Source organism: Pelophylax lessonae (genome assembly GCF_965119305.1).
Source record: "Pelophylax lessonae genome assembly, chromosome: 9".
Lineage (NCBI taxonomy): Eukaryota > Metazoa > Chordata > Amphibia > Anura > Ranidae > Pelophylax > Pelophylax lessonae.
In genome coordinates this window covers 247,565,295-247,590,034 of record NC_138776.1, presented here as the reverse complement: position 1 = coordinate 247,590,034, position 24,740 = coordinate 247,565,295, and the positions used below count along the sequence as shown (strand labels likewise).

General features: G+C 42.9%; 2 protein-coding genes and 1 long non-coding RNA gene across 5 annotated transcripts in view; 2 read left to right on the top strand and 1 right to left on the bottom strand.

The window, feature by feature from the left end:
- Positions 1-24,740, top strand: part of LOC309564357 (uncharacterized protein) — a 1,447,080-nt gene that overhangs the window by 821,873 nt on the left and 600,467 nt on the right. The window lies entirely within an intron of this gene.
- The window catches only part of LOC309562846 (uncharacterized protein), a 359,272-nt gene continuing 350,548 nt past the window's right edge, over positions 16,017-24,740 (bottom strand). Inside the window, exon 3 of one of the 2 annotated variants that reach the window (XM_082267162.1) lies at positions 16,017-16,926. In XM_082267162.1, the coding sequence (XP_082123288.1) occupies positions 16,042-16,899 (858 nt within the window). In that variant the 5' untranslated portion in view covers positions 16,900-16,926 and the 3' untranslated portion in view covers positions 16,017-16,041. The remainder of the gene's footprint in view (positions 16,927-24,740) is intronic. The other variant, XM_082267163.1, reaches the window with a different exon arrangement.
- Positions 16,422-24,740, top strand: part of LOC309563017 — a 350,229-nt gene continuing 341,910 nt past the window's right edge. Inside the window, exons 1-2 of one of the 2 annotated variants that reach the window (XR_014225670.1) lie at positions 16,422-16,532; positions 16,707-16,796. This is a non-coding gene — a long non-coding RNA (uncharacterized lncRNA). Of the gene's footprint in view, positions 16,533-16,678; positions 16,797-24,740 lie in introns of those variants that run through there. The other variant, XR_014225671.1, reaches the window with a different exon arrangement.

Genomic DNA, 24,740 nt, shown 5'->3' with positions numbered 1-24,740 from the left:
TTTTATCAGATTTCCCTACCCCATCAGATTTTCCAACCTATGTCATTTTCGTAATTTCCGGTTTTCTATTTGATTTCCCTACTTATGTCATTTCTGTCATTTCCGGTGTTCTATCAGATTTCCCAACCCCATCAGATTTCCATACCTTCATCATATACGGTGTTCTGTCAGGTGTTCTACCTATGTCATTTCCGTAAATTTCCGGTGTTCTATTAGATTTCCCTACTTATGTAATTTCTGTCATTTCCGGTGTTCTATCAGATTTCCCAACCCCATCAGATTTCCCTACCTATGTCATTTCCATAATTTCCGGTGTTCTATTAGATTTCCCTACTTATGTAATTTCTGTCATTTCCGGTGTTGTATCAGATTTCCCAACCCCATCAGATTTTCCAACCTACGTCATTTATGGTGTTCTATCAGGTGTTCTACCTATGTCATTTCCGTAATTTCCGGTGTTCTATTAGATTTCCCTACCTATGTAATTTCTGTCATTTCCAGTGTTCTATCAGATTTCCCAACCCCATCAGATTTTCCAACCTTTGTCATTTCTGGTGTTCTATCAGATTTCCCAACCCCATCAGATTTTCCAACCTATGCAATTTCCGTAATTTCCGGTGTTCTATTAGTTTTCCCTACCTACATCATTTCCGGTGTTCTATCAGATTTCCCTACCCCGTCAGATTTTCCAACCTAAGTCATTTCCGGTGTTCTATCAGATTTCCCAACCCCATCAGATTTCCATACCTTCATCATATACGGTGTTCTGTCAGGTGTTCTACCTATGTCATTTCCATAATTTCCGGTGTTCTATTAGATTTCCCTACTTATGTAATTTCTGTCATTTCCGGTGTTCTATCAGATTTCCCAACCCCATCAGATTTCCCTACCTATGTCATTTCCATAATTTCCGGTGTTCTATTAGATTTCCCTACTTATGTAATTTCTGTCATTTCCGGTGTTGTATTACGGTGTTCTATCAGATTTCCCAACCCATCAGATTAACCAACCTACGTCATTTCCGGTGTTCTATCAGATTTCTCTACCCCATCAGATTAACCAACCTATGTAATTTCCGGTGTTCTATCAGATTTTTCTACCCCGTCAGATTTTCCAACCTATGTCATTTTCGTAATTTCCGGTGTTCTATTAGATTTCCCCACTTATGTAATTTCTGTCATTTCCGGTGTTGTATCAGATTTCCCTACCCCATCAGATTTCCCTACCTACGTCATTTACATTGTTCTATCAGGTGTTCTACCTATGTCATTTCTGTAATTTCCGGTGTTCTATTAGATTTCCCTACCTTCGTAATTTCCGGTGTTCTATCAGATTTCCCTACCTATGTCATTTCCGTAATTTCCAGTGTTCTATTAGATTTCCCTACCTTCGTCATTTCCGGTGTTCTATCAGGTGTTCTACCTATGTTTTTTACGTAATTTCCGGTGTTCTATTAGATTTCCCTACCCCATCAGATTTTCCAACCTACGTCATTTCCGGTGTTCTATCAGATTTCCCAACCCCATCAGATTTTCCAACCTATGTCATTTTCGTAATTTCCGGTGTTCTATTAGATTTCCCTACTTATGTAATTTCTGTCATTTCCGGTGTTGTATCAGATTTCCCTACCCCATCAGATTTCCCTACCTACGTCATTTACATTGTTCTATCAGGTGTTCTACCTATGTCATTTCTGTAATTTCCGGTGTTCTATTAGATTTCCCTACCTTCGTAATTTCCGGTGTTCTATCAGATTTCCCTACCTATGTCATTTCCGTAATTTCCAGTGTTCTATTAGATTTCCCTACCTTCGTCATTTCCGGTGTTCTATCAGATTTCCCTACCCAATCAGATTTTCCAACCTATGTCATTTCCGGTGTTCTATTAGATTGTTCTACCTATGTCATTTCTGTCATTTCCAGTGTTCTATCAGATTTCCCTACCCCGTCAGATTTTCCAACCGAAGTCATTTTCGGTGTTCTATCAGATTTCCCAACCCCATCAGATTTTCCAACCTTTGTCATTTCCGGTGTTCTATCAGATTTCCCAACCCCAATCAGATTTTCCAACCTATGTCATTTTCGTAATTTCCGGTTTTCTATTTGATTTCCCTACTTATGTCATTTCTGTCATTTCCGGTGTTCTATCAGATTTCCCAACCCCATCAGATTTCCATACCTTCATCATATACGGTGTTCTGTCAGGTGTTCTACCTATGTCATTTCCGTAAATTTCCGGTGTTCTATTAGATTTCCCTACTTATGTAATTTCTGTCATTTCCGGTGTTCTATCAGATTTCCCAACCCCATCAGATTTCCCTACCTATGTCATTTCCATAATTTCCGGTGTTCTATTAGATTTCCCTACTTATGTAATTTCTGTCATTTCCGGTGTTGTATCAGATTTCCCAACCCCATCAGATTTTCCAACCTACGTCATTTATGGTGTTCTATCAGGTGTTCTACCTATGTCATTTCCGTAATTTCCGGTGTTCTATTAGATTTCCCTACCTATGTAATTTCTGTCATTTCCAGTGTTCTATCAGATTTCCCAACCCCATCAGATTTTCCAACCTTTGTCATTTCTGGTGTTCTATCAGATTTCCCAACCCCATCAGATTTTCCAACCTATGCAATTTCCGTAATTTCCGGTGTTCTATTAGTTTTCCCTACCTACATCATTTCCGGTGTTCTATCAGATTTCCCTACCCCGTCAGATTTTCCAACCTAAGTCATTTCCGGTGTTCTATCAGATTTCCCAACCCCATCAGATTTCCATACCTTCATCATATACGGTGTTCTGTCAGGTGTTCTACCTATGTCATTTCCATAATTTCCGGTGTTCTATTAGATTTCCCTACTTATGTAATTTCTGTCATTTCCGGTGTTCTATCAGATTTCCCAACCCCATCAGATTTCCCTACCTATGTCATTTCCATAATTTCCGGTGTTCTATTAGATTTCCCTACTTATGTAATTTCTGTCATTTCCGGTGTTGTATTACGGTGTTCTATCAGATTTCCCAACCCATCAGATTAACCAACCTACGTCATTTCCGGTGTTCTATCAGATTTCTCTACCCCATCAGATTAACCAACCTATGTAATTTCCGGTGTTCTATCAGATTTCTCTACCCCATCAGATTAACCAACCTATGTAATTTCCGGTGTTCTATCAGATTTTTCTACCCCGTCAGATTTTCCAACCTATGTCATTTTCGTAATTTCCGGTGTTCTATTAGATTTCCCCACTTATGTAATTTCTGTCATTTCCGGTGTTGTATCAGATTTCCCTACCCCATCAGATTTCCCTACCTACGTCATTTACATTGTTCTATCAGGTGTTCTACCTATGTCATTTCTGTAATTTCCGGTGTTCTATTAGATTTCCCTACCTTCGTAATTTCCGGTGTTCTATCAGATTTCCCTACCTATGTCATTTCCGTAATTTCCAGTGTTCTATTAGATTTCCCTACCTTCGTCATTTCCGGTGTTCTATCAGGTGTTCTACCTATGTTTTTTACGTAATTTCCGGTGTTCTATTAGATTTCCCTACCCCATCAGATTTTCCAACTTACGTCATTTCCGGTGTTCTATCAGATTTCCCAACCCCATCAGATTTTCCAACCTATGTCATTTTCGTAATTTCCGGTGTTCTATTAGATTTCCCTACTTATGTAATTTCTGTCATTTCCGGTGTTGTATCAGATTTCCCTACCCCATCAGATTTCCCTACCTACGTCATTTACATTGTTCTATCAGGTGTTCTACCTATGTCATTTCTGTAATTTCCGGTGTTCTATTAGATTTCCCTACCTTCGTAATTTCCGGTGTTCTATCAGATTTCCCTACCTATGTCATTTCCGTAATTTCCAGTGTTCTATTAGATTTCCCTACCTTCGTCATTTCCGGTGTTCTATCAGATTTCCCTACCCAATCAGATTTTCCAACCTATGTCATTTCCGGTGTTCTATTAGATTGTTCTACCTATGTCATTTCTGTCATTTCCAGTGTTCTATCAGATTTCCCTACCCCGTCAGATTTTCCAACCGAAGTCATTTTCGGTGTTCTATCAGATTTCCCAACCCCATCAGATTTTCCAACCTTTGTCATTTCCGGTGTTCTATCAGATTTCCCAACCCCAATCAGATTTTCCAACCTATGTCATTTTCGTAATTTCCCGTGTTCTATTAGATTTCCCTACTTATGTAATTTCTGTCATTTCCGGTGTTGTATCAGATTTCCCTACCCCATCAGATTCTCCAAGTCATTTCCGGTGTTCTATCAGATTTCCCTACCCCGTCAGATTTTCCAAACTAAGTCATTTCCGGTGTTCTATCAGATTTCCCAACTCCATCAGATTTTCCAACCTTCGTCATTTCCGGTGTTCTATCAGATTTCCCAACCCCATCAGATTTTCCAACCTATGTCATTTTCGTAATTTCCGGTGTTCTATTAGATTTCCCTACTTATGTAATTTCTGTCATTTCCGACGTTGTATCATATTTCCCTAGCCCATCAGATTTCCCTACCTACGTCATTTACGGTGTTCTATCAGATTTCCCAACCCATCAGATTAACCAACCTACGTCATTTCCGGTGTTTTATCAGATTTCTCTACCCCATCAGATTAACCAACCTATGTAATTTCCGGTGTTCTATCAGATTTTTCTACCCCGTCAGATTTTCCAACCTATGTCATTTTCGTAATTTCCGGTGTTCTATTAGATTTCCCCACTTATGTAATTTCTGTCATTTCCGGTGTTGTATCAGATTTCCCTACCCACGTCATTTTCGGTGTTCTATCAGGTGTTCTACCTATGTCATTTCCGTAATTTCCGGTGTTCTATTAATGGGGACGGTACAGCTCTTTTGGGGAGAAAGATGGCCACCAAGTTGGAGGGGCTTTTAAACTAGGAGACGGGGGGGAGGGCTCAGAAGTAGAGTCAGTCAGGAGGGAGCAGAGGACTGAAGGCAGCTGTAGGGTCAGCAGCGACAGTAGGTCCACAATGTCAATTGGCAGGTCTGTGCGGGAAAATCTCAGACCAAACAGGAATAAACATAACCGCCAATTGCGCTTAACTTCCGTAAAACTAAGAGGGGTATATGCTAATGCCAGGAGCCTAGCTAATAAAATGGATGAGTTGGAAATATTGGTACATGAGGAGGACATAGACCTTGTGGGAATAACAGAGACTTGGTTTGACCCCTCACATGACTGGCTGGCCAATATCCAAGGGTATTCGGTGTACCGGAAGGACAGGGTAGGAAAAAGAGGGGGAGGGGTATGTCTCTATGTAAAGAACAATATAAAGGTGATAGAAAGGAGTGACATTACGGATGGGATGAGCATGGATTTAGAATCTGTGTGGGTTGAACTCCATAGGGAAGGAGAAAAGGGGAAAGTAATTGTGGGGGTTTGCTATAGGCCACCTAACCAAGGGGAGGAGGTAGAGCTGGAATTTTTAGCACTAATGAGTAAAGTGGGAAAATTGGGATCATTCGTCATATTGGGGGACTTCAATTATCCCGACATTGACTGGGACGAGGGGACTGCACACTCACAGAAGGCCCGCCTATTCACGGAAACCTTACTGGATAATTACATGTCACAGTTGGTGGATTCCCCTACCAGAGAAAATGCAGTCCTGGATCTATTGATCACTAATGACCCAGACCTAATCTCGCAGGTAGGAGTCCAGGACAATCTGGGCCCTAGCGATCACAGGATGATCACATTTAGTATAAATAACAATATAACAAGGCAAGTGGGGAACATAAGAACCCTAAACTTCAGAAGGGCAAACTTTCCAAAATTGTACTCATTGATGGAAAGGGTAAACTGGGACCAAACCCTGGGATCCCTGACCACAGAGGAAAAATGGGTATGCTTTAGGAACATATTAGGCAAAGGCATCTTGAAGTGCATTCCTATGGGAAATAAATTTAGAAGAGACAAAGCCAAACCTGGCTGGCTAAACCGTAGCGTCAAAAAACTTATTAGGGGAAAAAAATTGGCCTTCAAGAAGTATAAATCAGAGGGCACAGTATCGACTTTCGAGCAATACAAGGAGGCAAATAAGAAAAGTAAACAAGAAATCAAGATGGCTAAAATCAACTTTGAGAGACAAATAGCGGAGGATAGTAAAAAAAACCCAAAGAAATTCTTTAAATATATCAACAGCAAAAAAACTAGGGCAGAGCATATTGCACACATAATTAACAATGATGGGAGGATGGTTACAGAGGACACTGAAAAAGCAACCGTGCTGAATGCTTTTTTCTCGTCAGTCTTTACACAGGAAACGGAGGGGTACACTGACCATGACTGTTTGGTTAGTAGTAATACACAGGACTTGCCACTATGGCTAACAGAGGGTGAAATCAGGGAAAGGCTGGATAAACTCAACACAAACAAATCACCAGGCCCGGATGGCGTACATCCGAGAGTACTCAAGGAACTCAGTAAGGTTATATCCAGACCACTGTTCCTGATCTTTGCTGACAGTATTAGGACAGGAGATGTACCAGGGGATTGGAAGAAAGCTAACGTGATTCCGATATTCAAAAAGGGCCAGAGGCATATCCAGGGAAATTATAGGCCTGTCAGTTTGACATCAGTAGTATGTAAACTTCTGGAGGGGATGATAAGGGACTATATCATAGAGTTTGCTAAAGACAACAACATCATCAGCAGTAATCAGCACGGGTTTACAAATGGGCGTTCTTGTCAAACCAATCTATTAACATTCTACGAGGAGGTGAGCTGTGAGCTAGATAGGGGGAGACCAGTGGATGTGGTGTACTTGGATTTCGCTAAGGCGTTTGATACAGTTCCCCACAAGCGCTTAATTTATAAAATAAGATCTGCAGGTATCGACAGCAGGGTTTGCTCTTGGATATGGAATTGGCTTAAAGGGCGTGTCCAAAGAGTGGTTAAACAGCGCATACTCAGACTGGTCTGAGGTAGTAAGCGGGGTGCCCCAGGGCTCAGTCCTGGGACCAACCTTGTTCAATTTATTCATAAACAACATTGAGGTCGGGATCAGTAGTTCGATATCAGTTTTTGCAGATGACACAAAATTGGCCAGAGCAATAACTGCACAGCATGAAGCAGATATCCTACAGAATGACCTGGACAAAATTACAGAGTGGGCAACGACATGGCAAATGAGGTTTAACGTGGAGAAGTGTAAGGTTTTGCACTTGGGGACTAAAAACATAAAAGCACAATACACGTTAGGAGGGGAACCCTTGGGGGAATCAAAAATGGAGAAAGATCTGGGAGTCTTGGTTGATGATAGATTAGGCAACAGCATGCAATGTCAAGCGGCAGCTGCCAAAGCCAGCAGAATATTAGCATGCATAAAGAAAGGGATGTATTCCAGAGATAAGACTATAATCCTTCCACTTTATAAAACTCTGGTCCGACCGCATCTGGAGTATTCTGTCCAGTTCTGGTCGCCAGTCCTCAGGAGGGATGTGTTGGAGCTGGAGAGAGTCCAGAGAAGGGCAACTAAACTAATTAGGGGATTGGAGGACCTTGACTATGAAGAGCGTCTACAATCGCTCGATTTATTCTCCCTGGAGAAGAGACGTCTGAGGGGGGACATGATAGCAATTTATAAATATCTTAATGGGGATCCCAGCTTAGAAAAAAAGCTGTTCATTCGAAGGGATTGCATGAGGACTCGAGGGCATACAATGCGATTAGAGGAGAAGCGTTTTAACCTCAGGCAACGTGGGGGGTTCTTTACTGTTAGGGCTACAAGATTGTGGAATTCTCTACCACAAGAGGTGGTTTCTGCGGGTAGTATGGTGGCTTTCAAAAGACTCTTAGACTTACATCTCAAGGAGCAGAACATTCAGGGGTATGTGAGATGATTACAGCCACACACACCTACACAGGTTGAACTGGATGGACTATTGTCTTTATTCAACCTCACCTACTATGTAACTATGTAACTATTAGATTTCCCTACCTACGTCATTTACGGTGTTCTATCAGGTGTTCTACCTATGTAATTTCCGTAATTTCCGGTGTTCTATTAGATTTCCCTACCTACGTCATTTCCGGTGTTCTATCAGATTTCCCTACCCCATCAGATTTTCCAACCTACATCATTTCCGGTGTTCTATCAGATTTCCCTACCTATGTCATTTCCGGTGTTCTATCAGATTCCCTACCCCATCAGATTTCCCTACCTACGTCATTTACATTGTTCTATCAGGTGTTCTACCTATGTCATTTCTGTAATTTCCGGTGTTCTATTAGATTTCCCTACCTTCGTAATTTCCGGTGTTCTATCAGATTTCCCTACCTATGTCATTTCCGTAATTTCCAGTGTTCTATTAGATTTCCCTACCTTCGTCATTTCCGGTGTTCTATCAGATTTCCCTACCCAATCAGATTTTCCAACCTATGTCATTTCCGGTGTTCTATTAGATTGTTCTACCTATGTCATTTCTGTCATTTCCAGTGTTCTATCAGATTTCCCTACCCCGTCAGATTTTCCAACCGAAGTCATTTTCAGTGTTCTATCAGATTTCCCAACCCCATCAGATTTTCCAACCTTCGTCATTTCCGGTGTTCTATCAGATTTCCCAACCCAAATCAGATTTTCCAACCTATGTCATTTTCGTAATTTCCGGTGTTCTATTAGATTTCCCTACTTATGTAATTTCTGTCATTTCCGGTGTTGTATCAGATTTCCCTACCCCATCAGATTCTCCAAGTCATTTCCGGTGTTCTATCAGATTTCCCTACCCCGTCAGATTTTCCAAACTAAGTCATTTCCGGTGTTCTATCAGATTTCCCAACCCCATCAGATTTTCCAACCTTCATCATTTCCGGTGTTCTATCAGATTTCCCAACCCCATCAGATTTTCCAACCTATGTCATTTTCGTAATTTCCGGTGTTCTCTTAGATTTCCCTACTTATGTAATTTCTGTCATTTCCGATGTTGTATCAGATTTCCCTACCCTATCAGACTTCCCTACCTACGTCATTTATGGTGTTCTATCAGGTGTTCTACCTATGTAATTTCCGTAATTTCCGGTGTTCTATTAGATTTCCCTACCCCGTCAGATTTTCCAACCTACGTCATTTCCGGTGTTCTATCAGATTTCCCTACCCCATCAGATTTTCCAACCTACGTCATTTCCGGTGTTCTATCAGATTTCCCTACCTATGTCATTTCCGTAATTTCCGGTGTTCTATTCGATTTCCCTACCTATGTAATTTCTGTCATTTCCGGTGTTCTATCAGATTTCCCTACCCCGTCAGATTTTCCAACCTAAGTAATTTCCGGTGTTCTATCAGATTTCCCAACCACATCAGATTTTCCAACCTTCATCATTTCCGGTGTTCTATCAGATTTCCCAACCCCACCAGATTTTCCAACCTATGTCATTTTCGCAATTTCCGGTGTTCTATTAGATTTCCCTACTTATGTAATTTCTGTCATTTCCGGTGTTGTATCAGATTTCCCTACCCCATCAGATTTCCCTACCTACGTCATTTCCGGTGTTCTATCAGGTGTTCTACCTATGTTTTTTACGTAATTTCCGGTGTTCTATTAGATTTCCCTACCCCATCAGATTTTCCAACCTACGTCATTTCCGGTGTTCTATCAGATTTCCCAACCCCATCAGATTTTCCAACCTATGTCATTTTCGTAATTTCCGGTGTTCTATTAGATTTCCCTACTTATGTAATTTCTGTCATTTCCGGTGTTGTATCAGATTTCCCTACCCCATCAGATTTCCCTACCTACGTCATTTACGGTGTTCTATCAAGTGTTCTACCTATGTCATTTCCGTAATTTCCGGTGTTCTATTAGATTTCCCTACCTACGTCATTTCCGGTGTTCTATCAGATTTCCCTACCCCATCAGATTAACCAACCTATGTCATTACCGGTGTTCTATCAGATTGACGCACACCCCTTGCCTGGCGCATGTGCTGAATTTGGTGGTGCAGAGGTTCCTTAAAAACTACCCCCGATATGTCAGAGCTGCTGCAGAAAGTGCGGGCCGTCTGTGCGCACTTTCGGCGTTCTCACCCTGCTGCTGCTCGCCTGTCAGCGCTGCAGCGTAACTTCGGCCTTCTCGCTCACCGCCTCATATGTGATGTGCCCACAAGGTGGAACTCCACCTTGCACATGCTGCAAAGACTGTGCAAGCAGCAGCAGGCCATAGTGGAGTTTCAGCTGCAGCACGCACGCTTGAGTCGCTCTGCGGAACAGCACCACTTCACCGCCAATAACTGGGCCTCCATGCGAGACCTGCGTGCCTTGTTGCGCTGTTTTGAGTACTCCACCAACATGGCCAGTGCCGATGACGCCGTTCTCAGCTTAACTATCCCACTTCTATGCCTCCTTAAAAAAACAATTTGGGCGATGATGGAAGAGGATGTGGCACAGGATGAGGAGGAGGAGGAGGATGAAGAGGTAACATTTCCAAGGCTTTCAGGGCAGTCATTCGCAAGGGGCTCCGAGGGTGGGTTCCTGCACACACAAACGCCAGGGACACAATTGTCCAGCAGGGGCACAGTTCTGGAGGATGAGGAGGATGAGGAGGAGGAGCTGGAGGAGGAGATGGAAGCATGTTCACAGCAGGGTGGCACCCAGGCCAGCTCATGGCCATCACTGGTGCGTGGCTGGGGGGATACAGAGGACACGGACGATACACCTCCCACAGAGGACAGCCTTTCGTTGCCTCTGGGCAGCCTGGCACACATGAGCGATTACATGCTGCAGTGTCTCCACAACGACCGCCGAGTTGCCCACTTTCTAACTTGTGCTGATTACTGGGTGGCCACGCTGCGGGATCCCCGTTACAAGGACAACTTACCGTCCTTAATTCACTCACTGGAGCGCGATCGCAAGATGCGCGAGTACAAGCGCACGCTGGTAGACGCGATGCTGCTGGCATTCCCACCTGACAGCGGGGCCACAGTGGAAGCACAAGGCAGAGGAGGAGGAGGAGGAGGAGGAGGAGGAAGAGGTCAACAACGCAACCAGGGCACCGCCAGCACCTCAGAAGGCAGGGTTAGCATGGCCGAAATGTGGAAAAGCTTTGTCAGCACGCCACAACAAACAGCAGCACCAGCAGCTCATATGGAACGTCTTAGCGAACGTCTTAGCAGGAGGCAGCATTTTACCAACATGGTGGAGCAGTATGTGTGCACACGCCTATATGTAGTGAATGACGGGTCTGCCCCTTTCAACTTCTGGGTCTCCAAATTGGGCACATGGCCTGAGCTTGCCCTTTACGCCTTGGAGGTGCTGGGGTGCCCTGCAGCCAGTGTATTATCTGAACGGGTATTTAGCACGGCTGGGGGCGTTATCACAGTCAAGCGCAGCCGCCTGTCCAGAGACAATGTGGACAAGCTCACGTTCATTAAAATGAACCAGGCATGGATCCCACGGGACTTTTCCGTACCTTGTGCAGAATAGCGATGGATTTTTTTTTTTTTTATTGCAATATTTTTTATCACACCGTATTTGCGCAGCGGTCTTCCAAACGCAATTTTTTGGGAAAAAATTCACTTTTTTTAATTAAAAAATAAGAAACCAGTAAAGTTAGCCCAATTTTTTTCCATAATGTGAAAGATAATGTTACGCCGAGTAAATAGATACCCAACATGTCATGTTTCAAAATTGCGCACGCTCACGGAATGGCGACAAACTTTGGTACTTAAAAATCCCCATAGGCGACAATTTAAAAATTTCTACAGGTTGCCATCTTTGAGTTACAGAGGAGGTCTAGGGCTCAAATTATTCCCCTTGCTCTAACGATCGCGGCGATACCTCACATGTGTGATTTGAACACCGTTTACATATGTGGGCGGGGTTTCCGTATGCGTCGCTTCTGCGCGCGAGCTAACGGGGACAGGGTGCTTTAATTTTTTTTTTTTTTTTTTTACTATTTATTTTATTTATTATTTTTTATTTTTACACCGTTTAACAAAAAAAAAAGGATCATTTTTATTTCTATTACAAGAAATGTAAACATTACTTGTAATAGAAAAAGGCACGACAGGACCTCTTTTTTGTGAGATCTTGGGTCAAAAAGTCCTCAGATCTCACAAGTACACTAAAAGATATAAAAAATAAAATAAAAAAATTATTATATAAAATGAAAAAAAAAAAAGGACCTTTAAACCGGTTGCTGGGCAACAACATTTTCCGTAGCTCCGGTCCTCCAAGACCATAGAGTCAAGTGAGGGCAAGCTTGCCCTCACTCGACATCCTGTCTGTGAGGATCCGGGACCGGATCATTTTCCCCGCTGTCGGCGGGTCCGGTAAGCGGGGAAAAGGACCAGACGCGGCGGGAGGGGGGGCACCTCTTCCGCCATCCCGGAAGGTTGATCCCACGGCGAATCCGCCGCTGGGACCACCCTTATCAGAAAGCCAACCGTCCACCGTTTAAAAAAATACCAGGGTTATGGCAGCTATCTGCTGCCATAACACCGGTATTTAGGTTTAAACGGAGGACGTATATAAACCTTTTTGGACTTAGACATGGTGGCTGTATGAAGGGCGACAGGTACTCGGGTACTTTGTTGGGCAGGTGACAGGTACTCTGGTACTGATGAGCTGGTGGCAGGTACTCGGGTACTCCGATAGGCAGGTGACAGGTACTCGGGTACTCTGATGGGCAGGTGACAGGCAGGTGATAGGTACTGATGATCAGTACTGATACGTGATAGGTACTGATGAGTACTGATGAGTAGTGATGGGTACTGATGAGCAGGCGGCAAGTACTCAGGTACTTCAGGCATCAGGTACTCTGATGAGCAGGTGGAAGGTACTCGGGTACTCTGATGGGTAGGTGACAGGTACTCAGGTACTCTGATGATGGGTACTCCGTTGACAGGTACTCAAAGTACCCGAGTATCCGTCATCAGAGTACCCGAGTATCCGTCATCAGAGTACCCGAGTACCTGTCATCAGAGTACCCGAGTACCCGTCATCAGAGTATCCGAGTACCCGTCATCAGAGTACCCGATTACCCGTCATCAGAGTACCCGAGTACCTGTCATCAGAGTACCTGCGTACCTGTCATCAGAGTACCTGAGTACCTGTCATCAGAGTACCCGAGTACCCATCATCAGAGTACCCGAGTACCCGTCATCAGAGTACCTGAGTACCTGTCATCAGAGTACCCGAGTACCTGTCATCAGAGTTCCCGGGTACCTGTCATCAGAGTACCCGAGTACCTGTCATCAGAGTACCCGAGTACCTGTCATCAGAGTACCCGAGTACCTTTCATCAAACTACCTGAATACCTGTCACCAGCCCATCAGAGTACCCGAGTACCTGTCATCAGAGTACCTGATGGGCTGGTGACAGGTACTCGGGTACTTTGATGGGCTAGTGACAGGTGCTCTTTATTGGGGGGGGCAATCAGTGTGTTTGGGGTGCACTGTACTTGGTAACTAGCTGTTACCACACTCTCTTCCTCACACAGGATCAGTGTGTGAGGAGGAGAACACGGTGACAGCTAGTTACCGTGTTCTCTGTTGACATTTGTGACCGGCTGTGATTGGACACAGCCGGTCACGTGGTAAAGAGCCAATTTCATTGGCTCTTTACCTAGATCGGAGATCGACTCTGTCCGAGGGACGAGCCTTGTCCCCGATCGCTGCTCTGCGCGCCCCCGGGGGCGCGCATTGCAGAGAGAACGAGCGGCTCGTGCTGGAGCCGCTCATGTGATCGGCTGTGATTGACACAGCCGATCACGTGGTAAACAGCCAATTTCTATTGGCTGTTTACCTTGATCAGGGATAGGCTATGTCCGAGGGACGAGCCTCACCCCCGATCGCTGCGCTGCGCGCCCCCGGGGGCGCGCAGTAGCAGCTAGGGCGGGCGGACGTCATATGACGCCCGCCCGGATCCGTACAACCACCATGCCGACGTCATATTACTATGTAAACACAGAAGTCTGGCTTCTATGCTCGCTTCCCCAGGCAGCTCCCTCAGAACCTCCCCACACAGCACGAAGGCCGGACAAGGAGGGACAGTTGCCGATGCATGGATGTGTTTATGGGCTTCAGAGACAGCATCCCATGTTGAATTAGGCATGCATGGCTGCACCCTTCCTCCTCTGGGTGCATGCCAAGGCACGGCTCTTAAGGCACTTCAAAATCCTCAGCACCAAGCCCATGATGCTCTTAAACCGGCCCTGGTCCTCCTCCACTGCCGCTTCCACCTACACCGCCCATAGGTGTGCGCAGCCTATTGCATTAGGGTGTGCACCCCAAAGTTTAAATACACATGCATGTGTTTGCCTACATGTACATGGCCCCGATACATTACTCTCCCTGCTGGCAAAGTGAAATAGAGCAGAGCAGGTCAGAGGGAGATCTTTCCCATCTCCTCACTGGCAAACAGAGCGATAATGCTATGTGCCCTAGGTGATTAGGGTGTGCCCAGGTACACCCGGCACACCCTGTGCGCACGCCTATGACACCGCCACATCCACCACCACCTCAACCTCCCTCCTACTCCATATGTGCCTCGTCCTTCAGAGATGAAGAACATTGTTTTATTTTTCTGTTTTTTTTTTTGTTGTTTTAAGTTATTTCCCTATACACATTTGTTTGCAGAGCACTTGCCATGCTCTTAACTACGTTTTGCTGCCATTTGCATCACTCTAGCCCTTTCCATTGGTGTTTTAGAGCCATTTTAGTGCCTGAAAGTTCGGGTCCCCATTGACTTCAATGGGGTTCGGTGTCCGGGAAAAGTTCGGCAAAAGTCCGGGACACGGACTCAGACTTTTTTTTAAAGTTCGGCCGAACTCGCCAAACACGGACATCCAGGTGTTCGCTCAACTCTACTCTGTAACTCTAAGCTGGTAACCTGTAGAAATTTTTAAATTGTCGCTTATGGGGATTTTTAAGTACTAATGTTTGTGGCCATTCCACGAGTGTGCGCAATTTTAAAGCCTGACATGTTGGGTATCTATTTACTAGGCGTAACATTATCTTTCACATTACAGAAAAAAATTGGGCTAACTTTACTGTTTTCTTATTTTTTAAGTAAAAAAGTGTATTTTTTCCCCCCCCAATAAATTGCGTTTGTAAGACCACTGCGCAAATACGGTGTGATAAAAAAATATTGCAACGATCTCTATTTTATTCTCTAGGGTCTCTGCTAAAAAAAAAAAATATATATATATATATATATAATGTTTTGGGGTTCTAAGTAATCTAGCAAAAAAAAAAACTGAGTGTCAGAAATAGGCCCGGTTCTTAAGTGGTTAAATAAATTTGTGATTTTATCGGTATCGCTACATTTTTCCTATGCTTCCTGGAAAACATGTACTCTAGATCAAGAGAGAGATGAGACTATTGAGAAACAGCTTGGTCCTAGTAAGAGAGTTTTGGGCTGTTTGTGCCAATCTTGAAAAAGAGAGGCATCTGCAAATGGCGAGTGGCTGTCCAATTTGTGGAGGAGGGAATCACTGAGATCAGGCGTATAAACATATTTCCTGGTCTGAAGAAGCACTGGGAACTTTGTTTTTTTTTTTGTGGAAACATTGTTACTTTTTTGTGTGGAACTACGTCTGTAAAGAACTCAAGGAGTGTTATTTTGTAACATTTTTTTGTTTTACTTTTCTTCTTTCTTTTTTTTTAACACTGTATTAGTTTGTTTGGGTTATTGTTTCACACATTATTAGGTGAAGTGTTTGAGATTTATATTGTACTGTTTAATTTTTTTAATTTCTGCATTCTGACACTGGTTTTTGTGCACTATCATTTGTTTTATAAGTGCATTGATTTTACCTTTGCATTGCTCATGTTGATAGAATTGGTATTAGTGCTGTATTTAGGGTTTATTTAGCTGTAATTCTTTTATACTGTATTTAGGAGTTTTTTTTTTTTTAAATACAGTAGCTGGATATTATTGAATTTACACATTGCTTAAATAAGTGAGGAATGGAAAATTATACATGTGACCATTTCATTTTTTATTAGACATCTGTAGTGCATTTAGCTAATTGACATTCCACATCAGATGATTTTCAATTCAAGATTAAACAATTGCTGGTGCAATACGAAATGGGGTAAACCCAGGTGGGCGTCTGATCATTCTTGAGGATCCGTCTTCATCAGCTTCTCTCTTAAGAGAAGACGCTGGTGCAACACGAAATGGGCTAAACCCAGGTGGGCGTCTGATCATTCTCGAGGATCCGTCTTCATCAGCTTCTCTCTTAAGAGAAGACGCTGGTGCAACACGAAATGGGCTAAACCCAGGTGGGCGTCTGATCATTCTCGAGGATCCATCTTCATCAGCATCTCTCTTAAGAGAAGACGCTGGTGCAACACGAAATGGGCTAAACCCAGGTGGGCGTCTGATCATTCTCGAGGATCCATCTTCATCAGCATCTCTCTTAAGAGAAGACGCTGGTGCAACACGAAAGGGGCTAAACCCAGGTGGGCGTCTGATCATTCTCGAGGATCCATCTTCATCAGCATCTCTCTTAAGAGAAGACGCTGGTGCAACACGAAATGGGCTAAACCCAGGTGGGCGTCTGATCATTCTCGAGGATCCATCATCATAATCTCTCTTAAGAGAAGACGCTGGTGCGATACGAAATGGGCTAAACCCAGGTGGGCGCCTGATCATTCTCGAGGATCCGTCATCATAATCTCTCTTAAGAGAAGACGCTGGTGCAACACGAAATGGGCTAAACCCAGGTGGGCGTCTGATCATTCTCGAGGATCCATCTTCATCAGCATCTCTCTTAAGAGAAGACGCTGGTGCAACACGAAATGGGCTAAACCCAGGTGGGCGTCTGATCATTCTCGAGGATCCATCATCATAATCTCTCTTAAGAGAAGACGCTGGTGCGATACGAAATGGGCTAAACCCAGGTGGGCGTCTGATCATTCTCGAGGATCCGTCATCATAATCTCTCTTAAGAGAAGACGCTGGTGCGATACGAAATGGGCTAAACCCAGGTGGGCGTCTGATCATTCTTGAGGATCCGTCATCATCAGCATCTCTCCTGAGAGAAGACACATTTATGTTAAATACAACAACATTGATTATTACGCAAAAGCTGTATTTCACTGGGAACAAAAATGTGTATTTTTAGGACACATTGACTTCTATTCTATGACCATGTTAACATGTTAAATGAATACCACACAGCCACATCATTCATTCACAGGGTGCTGATGAGCGTTTTAGAGAGTTCATAGCTTCCTGTCATTCAGTAACTGCCTGGCCTTATCGGAAGTATTGGCAGACAGCTATACTGACAGTCTGCAGGAGCCTGACATTACACCCACAATCTGCTGATATATATATATGTATATATATTTTTTTAACCTGAAAGTTAAGTTGAATTTATCCCTTAAAAGGAAGCATGTAGGGGGAATTTCAAGATATTCTTATGTAGGAAACATTTCTGCACATGATGGACTTGCCCAATCACATGGCATATTTTAGATGATCCCAGAACTGATGGTCTCCATGGTTCCCTTTCTAGCTCAGTATGACCTCCTAAACCTCAAACCTCCAGGCCTTTCCAAGATCTAATTCAGATTAATTGTTTATGTTTTTAGGGTAGCCAAAGAATTGTTTAAAGCTGAGAAAATCACCAACTTTTTTGGCTGAAACCAGGTCCAAGATCAACTTAGTCATGCTGCACAGAAATATGGAAGCCAGGCTGACCAATACAATGAACAAATAATTGTTGCATCCCTGGATCTTTGGACCTTTTTGGACATTGAATGGTAGTGTGACCTTGGGATACATTTGCCCTGTTCTCATTCTCTTCCTCCCCATCCCTAACCCCCTCCCTCTCTTTCCCTTTCTTCCATACCCCTCATTTAAATGCCCTCCCTGCCATACCCTTGCCCTTTCCTCTCCTCGCCCCTTCAATGATGTCAGGCATCTTTGAAGATATCACAAGTAAATTTCTTATATTAATGGCTCCACTTTCCCCTTGTACACTTCTAGGATTATTTGTCTGCATCTCAATTATTGTATGGTAGCAAATAAACCCAAATGTATGGATTTTAATATCAAATCTATATTTAAACTGACCTTTGTACCCTTTGTACCTTTGTAACACTGATTATTAGAGAATATCAAACATTTTGAACAAGAAAAAATTGTCCTCCTCCCATTTTGCCATAGGTATCAGCAGTCCACCTTTCCTGGGCACACTCTACTGACCCTCCTTCCCTTTACCCCCCCCCCTCCCCCCGCAACACAAATTCTTTCCAACATCTGCCTAAGCCCACCAGTTCATTTCCACACATGAAACTTTCATCTATTTGGAATCAATACAGAGACCTTTGCTCCTAAATAAGAGGAACACAGGAGCTCTGCATTGATACCAGAGAGAACAACTATCTGCTGTGTTTACAACAGCAGACCGCTGCTTTCTCTGCACGGGGAGCAATCGCGGGTGCTCGATGGCAATCGCGGCCGCCGGCCCTGTGGATCAGCTTTCCCGCTGGCGAGTGGGCGCACGCCCCCAGGATCGCCCCAGGTATGGCGATTCGCAGGAACCTGCCGACCTGCTGCCATATAATGGCGGCTGGTCAGCAAGTGGTTAAAATCAAAGATCATCGATGTTTCACTGGTACACTTTAAACCTAACCTCTAGGCACATAAAAAGACACACATAAATACAGCTGAATATGACCTGGTTTAAGCCTCTTACAGTCCCTGTACAGCAGAGCTCAGACCAGAAGAATCAATATAAGGAATCTGTTGATAGGAGAGAGCTCTATAACAGAGAGATGAGCTAATCAGTCTGCTGCTTCTCTTTTCACTATCCAGTCACAGGCTGGGGGAGGGACAAGACCTGAAACTTAACTGGAGCAGAGAAAAATCAGGTCTCCTTGCACAGAACAGTGCTGTATGGCCGAGCTATACAAATCCCAGGACCGAATAAACAGGCATAATAATTATTTGGTAGGTAAAGAAACCCCTTTATATACATGTATTTTATCTATATGTTTTACTGTTTGCCCATAGTTAAGCTTTAAAAGTATAACATTTTATTCAAAAAAAGTCTTATACATACTTACTCTTCTTTACAGAGAGATAAGGAAATTGTCCCAAGAAAGAAAAGGAGTAACAGGGATTCCTTCAAGGTGAACATCTTTGGGCCCTGTGGATAATTTGGATTCATAGAAAAAAAAAAGATAAAGTTAAAAATATAGAATGAATCTGGTCTTGATTTATGCAAAAAATGGAGGCCATCCATAAAGATAAAATTAGACAGTTTGATAGAATCTGGCAAACCTTGGACTAAGCACTGCTTATAGAAAGATGATCCGCACACCAGTAGTTGCTCTTAAAAAATATTCACCTTTATTAAAAAACCACAGTACACAACCGCAGATAAGATCAGTGGACACGTTTCAGCCTATAAGGCCTTAGTCATAACTAGGCTCCTTTCGGACAGGACACTGGACGGGGGGCAAGCCAACAGTTCCATTGCAAATTGTGCAAGCTCTGGCCAGAGGTCAAGCCTGCCCACCGAGTAGTCCAGGGGTTCATCACTCCTCAGAGCGTCCACATCGGCCATTAACCCGATGTAGTCGGACACCTGTCGGACACCTTTTTTTACGCTCCAACATTTGAGCCACAGAAGCCTGCCTTTTTCCAGAAAAATGTGACGACGGCATCATGGAAGGTGGAGTGGAAGACAAATGTGAGGAGAAGGAGAAGAGGCTGGACGGTGAGAGCCTGGAGTGTGGCTTTGTGGGTTCTGGCGGTGTTGCTCCCACTGGGCTTGGTGATGGGATTTAAGGTGCCTTCTTAAGGCGGTGGTCCCTAGGTCCTAGGTTCCTCCAGAGTGTTATTAGTATAACAATTTCCCTCCACGAGCCAGTCCAACCCATACCTCATCAAACATGCAAGATTATACAGTCTAACATCTGGGAGACCAGGTGCCTTCTTAAGGCGGTTGTCCCTAGGTGAGTGTTGGGCTTACCGCGAATTATGCGTTGACTGCAAAGGCTGCAGATGGCAACACTGTTGTCAGCAACGGACACATTAAAAAAAGCCCACACTGCGGAGCCATGTGTCGGCATCCTGGGAGCGCCAGATGTGACTGTACATGGTTGATGGCTTGCTCCTGATACATTTGCAGTCTGCTTTGTACCCCTTGTGCAATGCAAGTTCTGGCTGCCTCTCCTCCCTATCTGCCGGTCCGTCAGTCCGCCAGTCCGCCAGTTCTACAAATAATTGGCCAGTAACTGTTTACACTGTGTGTAGCACAGTTAACACAGCAAGAGAGGCCAAATTTTTGCAGGACTAAAATACAATCTTAGAAAAGTATACTGTTAAATAACACCTCACTTCAATCTGTGGTATTGGGGGGCCACAGTTTTATCACACCAGTCCTACAAATAATTGGCCAGTAACTGTTGTCACTGTGTGTAGCACAGTTAACACAGCAAGAGAGGCCAAATTTTTGCAAGACTAAAATACACTCTTAGAAAAGTATACTGTTAAATAACACCCCACTTCAATATGTGGTATTGGGGGGCCACTGGTCTATCACACCAGTTGTTCAAAAAATTGGTCAGTGGGTTTGGCACTGTGTGTACCAGACTTAACTCAGCAAAAGAGGCAATATTGTTGCAGGACACAAATACACTTGTAAAAGTATACTCAGATAACACCCCTCTTCAATATGTGGTATTGGGGGGCCACTGGTCTATCACACCAGTTGTTCAAAAAATTGGCCAGTGAGTTTGGCACTGTGTGTACCAGACTTAACTCAGCAAAAGAGGCAATATTGATGCAGGACACAAATACACTTGTAAAAGTTTACTCAGATAACACCCCACTTCAATATGTGGTATTGGGGGGCCACTGGTCTATCACACCAGTTCAAAAAATTGGCCAGTGAGTTTGTCACTGTGTGTACCAGACTTAACCCAACAAAAGAGGCAGCATTGTTGCAGGACACAAATACACTTGTAAAAGTATACTCAGATAACACCCCACTTCAATCTGTGGTATTGGGGGGCCACAGGTTTATTACAACAGTTCTACAAATAATTGGCCAGTAACTGTTGTCACTGTGAGTAGCACAGTTAACACAGCAAGAGAGGCCAAATTTTTGCAAGACTAAAATACACTCTTAGAAAATTATTCTGTTAAATAACACCCCACTTCAATATGTGATATTGGGGGGCCACAGGTTTATTACAACAGTTCTACAAATAATTGGCCAGTAACTGTTGTCACTGTGTGTAGCACAGTTTATACAGCAAGAGGCCAAATTTTTGCAGGACTAAAACACACTCTTAGAAAATTATACTGTTAAATAACACCCCACTTCAATATGTGGTATTGGGGGGCCACATGTTTATTACAACAGTTCTACAAATAATTGGCCAGTAACTGTTGTCACTGTGTGTAGCACAGTTTATACAGCAAGAGGCCAAATTGTTGCAGGACTAAAATACACTCTTAGAAAATTATACTGTTAAATAACACCCCACTTCAATATGTGGTATTGGGGGGCCACTGGTCTATCACACCAGTTGTTCAAAAAATTGGCCAGTGATTTTGGCACTGTGTGTATCAGACTTAACCACTTAAGCCCCGGAAGATTTTACCCCCTTCCTGACCAGGGCCTATTTTGCGATTCGGCACTGCGTGACTTTAACGGACATTTGCACGGTCGTGCGACGCTTTACCTAAACTAATTTGACGTCCTTTTTTTCCCACAAACAGAGCTTTCTTTTGGTGGTATTTGATCACCTGTGCGATCTTTCTGATCATGCGCTATAAACAAAAAAAGAGCGTCAATTTTGCAAAAATAATAATATTTTTCACATTTTTTTATATGAAATTCACCAAAAAAAAATGTAAAAATCAAAATTTAGAAATGTGAATCGCTTTTCTATCATTTAAAAGACAAGCGGTTGCTAATGTATGTCTTTTAAAACAAAATGCAACAACTAATCGATAATGAGAATCATCGACAACTAATCGCATAATAGATTTTTTATCGATTAGTTGTTGCAGCTATATTATTAACCACTTGCCGACCGCTTACTATATATACGGCGGCAGGGTGGCTCATACAGGCAAAACAACGTATGGATATGTTTGCTTGGTGGTAGCTAGGGGGCGAGCGCGCGCCGCCACCGGCGCGCTCCGGCCCCCCATCATCAGCGGGGAAGCCGATGCGTGTGTCAGGCGGCTCCGATTGCCAACAAAGAAACACAAAGAAGGGCGCACCAACCTAGCGCATTATCGTTAATATTGGCTTTATTAATAATACATAAAAATGGCTACTCACAAACAGAGGTGAAAAACAATCATATCAAACTCAATCACTTGAGTGTCAGGAGTAGTCCATACAAGTTTCCATTGTCCTAATTGGGTGACGGCTGACGCGTTTTGAGGCATTCGCCTCTTCCTCAGAGCAACTGTGTCATGACCTATTCGCAAGTTTAAATCTTAAAAAATGTTTAGGCTCTGATTGCCGCCTGACACCCGCGATCGCTTCCCACTGAGAGAGGACGGTCGGGTGTTGTAAACACAGCCGACCAATCTTCTCCCTGGAATGATCATAGAGCCCATGTGATCCTTCTATATAGAAACACAGGTCTCTATGGTCATTTCAGAAGCCACGCCCCCCCCCACAGTTAGAATCACTCCCCTAGGCTCACATTTAACCCCTTGATCACCCACAGGGTTAACCCCTTCCCTGCCAGTGTCATTATTACAGTAACAGTGCATATTTTTAGCACTGATTACTGTAGTAATGTCACTGGTACCCCCAAAAGTGTCAAAAATTTCATTTAGGGGTCCGATCTGTCTGTCGCAATGTGGCAGTCCCGCAAAAAAAACGCAGATCGCCGCCATTACTAGTAAAAAAAAAGCAATAAAAATGACAAATCTTTCCCCTAGTTTGTTTTTTTACCAATAACTTTTGCGCAAACCAATCAAATTACGTCCTTTGCAATTTTTTTTTACCAAAATAACATAGCAGAAAACAAATTGACCTAAAATGTTAAAACATTTTGATTTTTAAATTTTTTTTTTTGAGAATGTCATATAGCAGAATGTGAAAAATATTGTTTTTTTTTTTTGTTGTATCGCACAAGTGATCAAATACCACCAAAAGAAAGCTCTATTTGTGGGAAAAAAAGGACATCAATCTTATTTGATTACATCATCACAGGACCGCGCAATTGTCCATTAAAATAACGCAGAGCCGAATCCCAAAATAGGGCCTGGTCGGGAAGGGGGCAAATCCTTCCAATCTTAAAGTGGGTAAAGAAACTTTTTCTTTTGGGGGGGGGGGCTGGGTGCAAGTAGCTGGTCTTGCCTAGGGTGCAAAATAGTCTAGCACCAGCCCTGATTTTGAGGGACTGTCCCTGATTTGGAACAAAGTCCCCCTGTCCCTCTTTCCTCCTCATTTGTTCCTCATTTTGGTCTGATCTTTATATTTTTATATAAATTTCACTATTTATCTCCTTTGAAAATTGTTTTCAGTGCTAAACCTTTCTAAATTTCTAAATTGCATATTTGTACATTTCAAAAGCTAGTATAAAGGAATAGTAGTGGTAAAAAAAAAAAAGCACTTGTGGGTTTAACTAATTTTTTTGTGTGATTCTCCTATACAGGGGTGTGGCAGGGGTAGGTGTCCTATGCCTACATACTTTTACAAAAAGGTGTCCCCCATTCCCATCTCAAAAATTTGCTAGGTATGGTAGCGTACTCCTAAACCCTGCACTCTGTATGTAGCGCACTCCTGAACTCTGAACCGGCCCTTTGAGGGCAACCATAATGTTGATGCGGCCTTCAATGAAATTTAGTTTGACACCCCTGCTCTAAACTATCACCAAAGATCACGTACACCTGGCACCCACTTCAGGCAGGGGAATTTTTTTTTAATTACATGGATTTGCTTAATGCATTCTAGAACTTACTGGATCTGGTTGCCCATGGATAAAACAATGATTAGGGGTCTTGCTCTATCTTGTCCCTCATTACCACAGGAGGAAGAGCACAGCAGGTTCTTAGATGCCTTTGGAGATGGTTCTCAAGAACACAAGTTCCAATCTCCATTGTCTATGGTTTCCAGGGCTTTCTATCTTAAATGGATATGTCTTTTGCCTCACCTGGTCTACCCTAGCCCTCACTCAAGCAGTGCTAAAGGATGTTAGACTGAAAAATAAATTATAATAATCCGTTTTACTAACTGAACTAATAATTTCTAGAGGGTTTTTCTTGTATAATTGAGAAGAGTCCTCGGGTAATGGTCTTTGTGATTTTAATTAATCCAGTTTTGGAGAGAAGGAGAATAAGACTTTTGAGATAATGTGAAAACAATTAATCTTTTTATGGAATATAATTTATATAGGTTAGCTTTCTAGTGTACTATTTCCAAATAAGGGCAAATAATTTAGAAAATAGAGCTTAAAAATGTTTTATTGAAACTATAAAAAGCAAAAAAATTCCCTTCCAGGATAGAAAAATAAAACTTTTCCTTATCCGCTTCATGCTGTTTTTGATAGGCTTACAATTAAGATTGTGAAATTTGTATGATAGCTGGTTTAATTCTAGGATGTCAAAGAATAATTTATGTTTTAAATGTTGTAAATCAATTTGAATTTTCACATTCATTGTGCAAAATAAACCATTATGAGAAAAATAATATGAGTTATGCCATCATTTAGAAAAATATTCATTTCAACTTTACCTTAAAGATGAATATCAAGGATTCTTTCCTT